The 10,517-nt window shown below is 44.9% G+C and overlaps 1 protein-coding gene across 1 annotated transcript in view; it reads right to left on the reverse strand.

Annotated features, from left to right (window-relative positions):
* Positions 1-10,517, reverse strand: part of usp18 (ubiquitin specific peptidase 18) — a 68,379-nt gene that overhangs the window by 14,012 nt on the left and 43,850 nt on the right. Inside the window, exon 10 of the mRNA XM_043716262.1 lies at positions 7,938-8,114. Within this exon, the coding sequence (XP_043572197.1) occupies positions 7,938-8,114 (177 nt within the window). The remainder of the gene's footprint in view (positions 1-7,937; positions 8,115-10,517) is intronic.

Genomic DNA, 10,517 nt, shown 5'->3' on the forward strand with positions numbered 1-10,517 from the left:
GGACCCAATATACTGACCACTGCAGCGGACAGCTGGAACTGACAACCGGAAAAGGCAGATTCAAACCACTACAAATGCCGGAGGAAAGATCGCAGAAGCGCTTCACAGGAGGCTCCCAAGCACTGAGGATGTCACCTAGACAGGGAACGAAACGTCTGCAACACAAATTCCCAGCTCAGCGAACAGAACCAAAACAACCTATTAAGGATCAAGTGGTAAATTTGTGTGTGGAGCCAGAGAATGTAGGCAGGGTTTGAAATGAATATTTTGTGCTGGTGTTCACTAGTGAGAGAGACAATGTGATTATAGAGATCAGAGCGAAGATCTATGATGTAATTAAAGAAATTATGAAAAACAACGAGGAGGTTCTGAGTGGCAGGCTTAAGAGTAGATACATCTTCAGGGTCTGATTAAATGTGTTCCAGATTGTTGAGTGAGACAAGGGAGAATAAGGGCGCTTGCAAAAATGTTCAATTCCCCTCTGATCATAGGAGAGTGCTGTCAATGTGGTACTCTTTTCAAGAACAGAGCATGGATAAAGCAGAAACTATAAGCCGGTTAGTCTAGCCTCAGTGGAAGCGAAACTATTGGAAGCAATTCTGAGAGACAGAATTAATCTGCATTTCGAGAGGCAGGGATTAATTAAGAGCAATCAGCATGGCTTTGTTATAGGAACTAAACTTTTATAACAGACCAGTTGTGTCATAGAATAAAATCATAGAATCCCTATAGTACAGAAAGAAGCCGTTTGGCCCATCAAGTCCACACCGACCCTCCGGAGACAATTCAACCCAGACCCAGAACTCCACCTTATCCCCATAACTCTGCATTTACCATGGCTACCCACCTAGCCTGCACACCCTAAACACTACAGACAAGTTAGCATGGCCAATCCGTCTAACCTGCTCATCTTTGGAATGTGGGAGATAGCTGGATCAACTGGGGGAAACCCAACAGATACAGGAGAACATGCAAACTTCACACAGACAGTCACCACTGGCTGGAATCCTGGGTCACTTGAGCTGTGAGATAGCCATCCAAGCCGCTGTGCCACTCTGCTGCCTCATATAGATGAGGGCATTGCTTTTGGTGGTGTCTACTTGGATTTCAGAAAGGCTTTTGATAAGGTATTACATGGGAAACTGATAACAAAGCTAAGGGCCATGGGAACCAAGAAAATTTGACAAATTAGATCTCCAAATGGCTGAGTGTCAGGAAGCAGAGAGTGAAGGTTGAGAGGTGTATTTCTAACCAGAAGGCTGTGTCCAGTGGGGTCCCACAGGGGTCAGTGTTGGAGCCCTTGCTGTTTGTGGTTTATATAAATTATTTAGATTTGAATGTAAAAGGGTTGATCAGTAAGTTTGCAGATGATATAAAATTGGTGGGTTAGCAAACAGTGAGAAGGATAGCATTCAACTACCTGTATATACGGCTAATCAGTGGCCAATGGAATTCAATCTGGATAAATGTGAAGTGATGCACTTGGGCAGGATGAAAAAGGAGAGGGAATACATGATGAACAGTAGGACTGTGGGAAGCACTGAGGATCAGAGGAACCTTGGTATCCATTCCACCGGTCCCTTAAGGTATCTGGACAAGTGGATAAAGTGGTGAAGAAGGAATATGGTATACTTTATTAGCAGAGGCAGAGAGTTTAAGAACAGAGGGGGTACACTGGAACTGTATAAAATGTTGGTTAGGCCACAGCTAGAGTATTGTGTGCAATTCTGGAATTCTCAGGGATGCGATTATACTGGAGAGGGTGCAGAAGAGATTTACCAGGATGTTGCCTGGGCTGGAGGGTTTCAGTTATGAAGAGAGATTGACAGACTGGGGTTGTTTTCCTCAGAGCAGAGAAGATTGAGAGGGAACATGGTTGAGATGTATAAAATGAGAGGCATAGATCAGATAGACTAGAAAAAAAACATTTCCCCTTTATGTATGGATCAAAAACCAGGGACATCGATTTAAGGGAATGGGCAGGAGATTTAGAGATGAGAGGTAGAGGTTTTTCACCCAGAGGGTGGTGGGAATCTGGAACTCGCTATCTATAAGGGTGGTAGAAGTGGAAACCCTCAGCACTTAAGAAATATTTAGATGTGCACTCGCGATGCCAAGGGATACAAGACAATGTGCTGGGAAATGGGATTAGAATAGGTGGTTGTTTTTGACTGGTGCTGAAGGGTCTTTTTCTTTGCTGTACATCGACATGAGTCCAACTCAAATCCAGGTGACCGTAGAAAGAGTAAGTGCAGAGATGGAACAAAAAAATTTGTGAGAACTAAGATAAGTCCTGAGGATAGATGCTGAGGTAAGTCCTCACGAGAATAATGAATACAGTTTTAAAATGCAACTTTGTAATGTTTGAATTTTCAGTTTTAAAGTCTTCGGTTTATTTCTATATTAAGTTTAGTGTGGAGCTACATGAGGAAAGGGACTGCGGGGTACAGTTGAATGACTGTTCTGTTCCACAGGGGACCTCCAGGATTCTTCTCCTGGATAAGAAGACAAGCAAGAAATGTCCTCAGCTAAAAGAGCTGAGTCCCTGGCTATCTGAGCTGGAGCAGCAGCTGGACTGACTGCTGGACATTGTGAGGTTCAGTCACATTGATGCCACACTCCAGGGAGTGGTGGAAATGAATGCACCCAGAGAGGAAATGGATGAGCACCAGGCAGTCTGGAAGGTCCAAGCAGCCCACGTGCATCCCCTTCTCCAACTAGTCTTCAGTTTCAGGGGAGTTGGGACCTCTACAAACTAGGCAGGTTTAACCTCACCAAGGCTGAAACCAATATCTCTCCAAAGTAGTCTGGTTGTGCTGTTGGAAAGTAATGCAGAACGGGACACATGCAAAACCAGGTAAAGATTCAGAAGGAATCTTTGAATCGACGTTTCGGGCATGAGCCCTTCTTCAGGAATGAAGAAAAGCTTATGCCGAAACGTCGATTCTCCTGTTCCTTGGATGCTGCCTGACCTGCTGTGCTTTTCCAGCAACACATTTTCAGCTCTGATCTTCAGCATCTGCAGTCCTCACTTTCTCCCAGATAAATGGAGGGAACAGATAAGCTTTTTAGAGGATGGTGTGTGGCTTAAGGAGGGTCAGGAATGACAGCAGTATGTTCCTGTGAGCACAGCATTCTCAAACAGGATGCATCGGGGATAATAAGGAGGGAAGCATTGATTAAAGGAATAATCACAGCTAAGGTGGGATGAAGTGTAAAATGGAGCACCAAATGAGACACAACGAGTTCAACAGAGGATGATAAAGAGGAAAGTCACACTGTTCAAATTGAATTTTAGACCCTCAACCACCAGAGGGAGATGAAAAAACACATACATAAGCAGATTTCTGAAAAGTGCATAAACAAAGGGGCAAATAATAAACAACAATAAATAAATAATAGGATGGATTTCCATTCCGAATACTGACTGAAATAGGATGGGTTTCCATTATCCCAATACTGACTGAAATAGGATGGATTTCCATTATACGAATACTGACTGAAATAGGATGGATTTCCATTCCGAATACTGACTGAAATAGGATGGGTTTCCATTATCCCAATACCGACTGAAGTAGGATGGGTTTCCATTATCCCAATACTGACTGAAGTAGGATGGACTTCCATTATACGAATACTGACTGAAATAGGATGGATTTCCATTATACGAATACTGACTGAAATAGGATGGATTTCCATTATACGAATACTGACTGAAATAGGATGGATTTCCATTATACGAATACTGACTGAAATAGGATGGATTTCCATTATACGAATACTGACTGAAATAGGATGGATTTCCATTATACGAATACTGACTGAAATAGGATGGATTTCCATTATACGAATACTGACTGAAATAGGATGGATTTCCATTATACGAATACTGACTGAAATAGGATGGATTTCCATTCCGAATACTGACTGAAATAGGATGGGTTTCCATTATCCCAATACTGACTGAAATAGGATGGGTTTCTATTATCCCAACACTGTCTGAAATAGGATGGGTTTCCATTATCCCAATACTGACTGAAATAGGATGGGTTTCTATTATCCCAACACTGTCTGAAATAGGATGGGTTTCCATTATCCCAATACTGACTGAAATAGGATGGGTTTCTATTATCCCAACACTGTCTGAAATAGGATGGGTTTCCATTATCCCAACACTGACTGAAATAGGATGGATTTCCATTATCCCAATACTGACTGAAATAGGATGGGTTTCCATTATCCCAACACTGACTGAAATAGGATGGGTTTCCATTATCCCAACACTGACTGAAATAGGATGGGTTTCCATTATCCCAACATTGACTGAAATAGGATGGGTTTCCATTATCCCAACACTGTCTGAAATAGGATGGGTTTCTATTATCCCAACACTGTCTGAAATAGGATGGGTTTCCATTATCCCAATACTGACTGAAATAGGAGGGGTTTCTATTATCCCAACACTGACTGAAATAGGATGGGTTTCCATTATCCCAACACTGTCTGAAATAGGATGGGTTTCCATTATCCCAATACTGACTGAAATAGGATGGGTTTCTATTATCCCAACACTGTCTGAAATAGGATAGGTTTTCATTATCCCAACACTGACTGAAATAAAATCAGTGTAAAAACCAAGAGAGTCCAGAATGCCTTTTCTTTATTTACGCTTGGCTCATGTGCATCATTGGCTGGGCCAGCATTTGATGCCCAAGAGAAAGTGGTGGAGAGCTGCCCTCTTGAACCACTAAAGTCCATGTGGTGTAGGTACACCCACAATACCCTTAGAAAGGCAGTTCCAGGATTTTGACCCAGCAACAGTGAAGGAGCGGCAATATATTTCCAAGTCAGGATGGTGAGGGGTTTGGAGAGGCACCTGCAGGCGATGGCATTCTCATGTATATGCTGCCTTGTCATTCGAGATGGAAGTGATTGTGGGTTTTGAAGGAGCCATCTAAGGATCTTTGATAAATTTCTGCAGTGCAGATAGTACACAATGCTGCTACTGAGCTTTGATGTTGGAGGGAGTGGATGCTTGTGGATGTAGTACCAATCAGGTAAGCTGCTTTGTCTTGGATGGTGTCAAGCATGAGAGCTTTTGGAGCTGCACCCATCCAGGCAAGAGGGGAGTATTCCGTGTATTCCCAGCCTTTGACCTGCTCTTGGAGCCACTGTACATATATGGTGAATCTAATTGAGTTTCTGGTCAGTACTAACTCCTGGGATGTTGGTATGGAAAACTCAGTGATGATAACACCATTGAATGTCAAGGGGCAGTGGTTAGATTGTCTCTTGTTGAAGATGATCATTGCCTGGCATTTGTGTGACAGGAGTGTTACTTGCCACATGTCCAGATCTGAAGAAACGTCGATTCTCCTGCTCCCTGGATGCTGCCTGACCTGCTGTGCTTTTCCAGCAACACATTTTCAGCACATGTCCAGATCTTGCTGCATTTGGACATGAACTACTTTAGTATCTGAGGAGCTGTAAATGGTGCTTAACTTGTGCAATCATTGGTGAACATCCCCAAATCTGACCTTATGGTGGAGGAAATGTCATTGATGAAGCAGCTGAAGGCGCTGGGCCGCAGATACTACCCCTGAGGAACTCCTACAGAGATGTCCTGGAGCTGAGATGACTGACCTCTCACAACCAAAACCATCTTCCTAAGTCCCAGGTATGACTCCAACCAGAGGACTGTTTACCCCCGATACCCATGGCTTCCAGTGTATGCCAGAGAATCTTGATGTCAAGGTCTCACCTCACTCTCACCTCACCCATGGAATTCAGTTCTTTTGACCATGTTTGAACCAAGGCTGTAATGAGGCCAGGAGCTTTGGGGCCCTGGCAGAACCCAAACTGGGTGGTATTTGGACAAGTTGGATTTCTCCTGTTTTTATGTATAGGACATGTCTGAGCAATTTTCCACATTGTCGGGTGGCTGCTAGTGTTGTCACTGTACAGAAAGAGCTTGGTTGGGGGAGCAGCAAATTCTGGAGCACAAGTTTTCAGTGCTATTGCCAGAATGTTATCAGAGCCTATACCCTTTGCAGTATCCAGCGTCTCCAACTATTCCTTGATATCAAAAGAATGAATCAAGTTGGCAGAAGATTGGTATGTGTAATGCTGGGGACCACTGCAGGAGGCCGAGATGGATCATCCACTGCAAATACTTCAGCCTTATTTTTTGCACTGATGTGCAGGGCTCTTCCATCATTGAGGATGGGGATATTTGTGAAACCTTCTCCTCCACTGAGTTGTTAATTGTCCACCATCATTCACAACTGGATTTGGCAGGTCTGCAGAGCTTAAATCTGATCTGTTAGTTGTGGGATGCGTAGATGCTTATGCTGTTTGACATGCAAATAGTCCTATTTGCTAGCTTCATCAGGTTGACACCTCATTTTCATGTATGCCTAGTGCTGCTCATGGCATTACCTCCTGCACTCTCCATTGACCTCTCCCTGTCTTAATGGTAATGGTTGAACATGGAATATGCCAGGCCATATTGTGCTAGAATACAATTCTGCTGCTGTTGATGGCCCACAGCACCTCATGGATGCCCAGACTTGAGTTGCTAGATCTGTTCAAAGTCTGTCCCATTTAGCATAGTAATAACGATGGAGTTTATTCTCGGTGTGGAGGCGGGACTTCATTGCCACAAGGACTGTGCGGTGGTCACGCTTGCTGATACTGTCATGGTTTCAAGCTCATCTCGGCCCTGAGGTTCTGAACTTGCACCTGAACCGATTCCGAGCGCCCTCAGGATAGGTCAGGTGAGGTCAGGTATGTTCTTCCCTCTTGTTGTTTCCCTCTCCATCTGCTGCAGGCCCAGTCTAGGAGCCATGTCCTTTAGGACCTAACCAGCTTGAACAGTGGTGCTGCTGCCAAGCCACCCTCAGTGGTGGATATTGAAATCCCCCAGCATGTGCATGTTTTGCACTGTTTCCAACCTCAGTGCTTCCTCTAAATGTTGTTCAACATGGACGAGTACCGATTCATCAGCTGAGGGAGGACAGAATGCGGTAATCAGCAGGCTTCCTTGCCCATGTTTAACCTGAAGCCATAAGACTTCATGGACTCCCAGGGCAACTCCCTCACAACTGTATCCCACTGTGCCACCACCTCTGCTGGGTCTGTCCTGCCTGTGGGACAGCACGGTGGCACAGTGGTTAGCACTGCTGCCTCACAGCGCCAGAAAGACCCGGGTTCAATTCCCGCCTCAGGCGACTGTGTGGAGTTTGCATGTTCTCCTTGTGTCTGCGTGCGTTTCCTCCGGGTGCTCCGGTTTCCTCCCACAGTCTAAAGATGTGCAGGTCAGGTGAATTGGCCATGCTAAATTCCCCCTAGTGTTAGGTAAGGGGTAAATGTAGGGGTATGGGTGGGTTGCGCTTCGGCGGGTCGGTGTGGACTTGTTGGGCCGAAGGGCCTGTTTCCACACTGTAATGTAATCTAAAATCTAATCTAATCTAATAAGCAGATGGTGATGGTGGTGTCTGGGATGTTTTCTGTAAGGTATGATTCCATGAGTATGATTATGTCAGATTGTTGTTTGATGAGTTTGTGAGACAGCTCTCCCAATGTCGGCACTAGCCCCCAGTGTTAGTAAGGAGGACTGTGCAGTGTCGACAGGGCTGTTTCTGCTGTTGCCTGTTCCAGTGCAGAGGTCGATGCCAGGTGAGCCGTCCAGTTTCATTCTTTGGGACTTTGTGGCAATTGATACAACCTGGTGGCTTGCTATGCCATTTCAAAGGGCAACCACATTGCTGTGGAGCTGGATTCACATGTCGACCAGACCTGGAAAGGATGGCAGATTTCCCTCCCTGAAGGACATTAGTGAGTTGAAAATGTAGTCAGGAGAACTGAGGCACTATACTAACAGATTATCTGACCAGATACTGGCGATAGATTTCTAATATAATATACCAAGAGCTTACCTGGCCATTTCCACATGTCTGGCTTCTTTCTGAGACTGGAAACAACTTGAGGTTTAGGGTTTGGGGAAATGTCACTGAGTTGTACATCTTCGTGGTGAAACCATGTCGAACTGACAGAGCACAGAATCGATTCAGGTGCAGGTTCAGAACCTCAGGGACCGAGATGAGCTTGAAACTCTAAAAGCAGGAACCAAAGCACTGTGTTAGGAGTTGTGTAGGGCAGAAGGACCTAGCTACGATGGCACGGTGGCTCAGTGGTTAGCACTGCTGCCTCACAGCACCAGGGAGCCTGGTTCAATTCCTGCCTCGGGCGACTGTCTGTGTGAAGTTTGCACATTCTCTCCGTGTCTGCATGGGTTTCCTCCAGGTGCTCCGGTTTCCTCCCACAGTCCAAAGATGTGCAGGTCAGGTGAATTGGCCATGCTAAATTGCCCATAGTGTTAGGTGCATCAGTCAGGGTAAATATGGGGATTGGGTCTGGGTGGGTTACTCTTTGTAGGGTCGATGTGGACTGGTTGGGTCAAAGGGCCTGTTTCCATACTGTAGAGAATCTAATCTAATCTAGTGGAAATATTAGAAATAACAAGACAGCCTGCAGTTCACAAACACTAACCCCCTTCAAACATTCCTCCAATTAGCATCACTGGCACTTCTAGGTTTTCCCCCAACACTGTCCCCATTGAACACTCCCAGGATGGGGAGATACGGGTAAAGCACTCTCTACTCTTTTAAATGGAAAGTAAAGCTAACTGGACATTCCTCCCCGTCAAACATTCCCTGGACATGGACAGCACAGGTAGGTACAGAGTGAAGCTTCCTTTACACTGTACCTTCCAGGACAGATAAAGCACAAGGTCAGACATAGAGTAAATCTCCGCCTACTCTTTTAAACTGAGTGGGAAGCTTTCTTGGCAATCTCCACATCAAACACTCCCAGGACAGACACAGCATGGGGTTAGATTCAACATCAATATTAACTTGCCTCCATCACCTCTCCATCATGTAGCCTGTCTGTGGGCTTGTTCTCATTGGTGTATTCACTCTGATTGGATGCAACCCTGTCTCGAATCAGTGTGCAGAGAATGTGCCTTACCTCAGTCTGCAATGCTTGAAGCTCAGCTGCCAGATGCTCTGTCCATCCTTGGCTCTGCCTTCTTTACTATCTTCCTTGCCCTGAAACTGCCCACACCTTGGTATACACTGTATTGGGCTGAGACTGTACTTGGACAGGAGTTGCCAGGGGAGAAGGCAGTGTCTCTCTGCAGTCCTTGTGATCATTGGTTTGGGATTCTGGATCAGTGGTGCTGGAAGAGCACAGCAATTCAGGCAGCATCCGAGGACAGGCAAAATCGACGTTTCGGGCAAAAGCCCTTCATCAGGAATAAAGGTAGAGAGCCTGAAGCATGGAGAGATAAGCTAGAGGGGTGTGGAGGTGTGGATAGAGTAGCATAGAGTACAATAGGTCGGAGGGCTTGGAGGCCCTGGTCATGGCGGATGGAGGTGTAGAGGGATTGGATATCCATGGTGAAGATGAGGCTTTGGGGGCCGGGGAAACGGAAGTCTTGGAGGAGGTGGAGGGCGTGGGTGGTGTCTCGAACGTATGTGGGGAGTTCCTGGACTAGGGGGGATAGGACAGTGTCGAGCAGGGGATGGCAAGTGAGGGATAATCTCCTTGTTGGGATTGTATTATATACCTTCCCCCCCCCCCAATAGTTAATGGGAAATTGAGAAACAAATTTGTAAGGAGACCGCAGACATCTGTAAGAATAATAAGGTTGTAATAATAGGGGATTTTAACTTTCCAAACATAGACTGGGACTGCCATAGTTTTAAGGGCTTGGATGGGGAGGAATTTGTTAAGTCTGGACACGAAAGCTTTCCTATTCAATATGTCGATATACCTACTAGGGAAGGAGCAATACTTGACCTTCTCTTGGGAAATAAAGCAGGGCAAGTGACTGAGGTCTCAGTGGGGGAGCACATTTGGGCAAGAGATCATAATTCTATTTGTTTTAAAATAGTTATGGAAAAGGATCATACTGATAAAATAATTAAAGTTCTAAATTGGAGTAAGGTCAATTTTGATGGTATCAGACAGGAACTTTGAAAAGTGGATTGAGGAAGGTTATTCACAGGTAAAGGAGCATTTTGGAAGAGGGAAACCTTTAAAAAAAGAAAATGAGAGTTTAGTGACAGTGTGATTCTGTTAGTATGAAGAGCAAAGTTTGTAGGTGTAGGGAATGCAGGGTGACTAGAAAAAGTGAGGCTCCGGTCAAGAAAAAGAAGACATACATCAGGGATAGACAACTGGGATCAAGTGAATCCCAAGAGGAGTTTAGGGACAGTAGAAATATACTTAAGAGGGAAATCAGGAGGGCTAAAACGGGGCATGAGATAGGTTCGTCAAATAGAGTTAAGGAGAATCCAAAGAGATTCTATAAGTACATTAAGGACAAAAGAGTAACTAGACAAAGAATAGGACCCTTTAAAGATCAATGTGGCTGTCTATGTGTGAAACCCCAGGCAATGAGTGAAATAATAAATGAATATTTCCTATTAGTATTTGCTGTGAAGAAGGAC

Source organism: Chiloscyllium plagiosum, chromosome 26, assembly GCF_004010195.1.
Source record: "Chiloscyllium plagiosum isolate BGI_BamShark_2017 chromosome 26, ASM401019v2, whole genome shotgun sequence".
NCBI lineage: Eukaryota > Metazoa > Chordata > Chondrichthyes > Orectolobiformes > Hemiscylliidae > Chiloscyllium > Chiloscyllium plagiosum.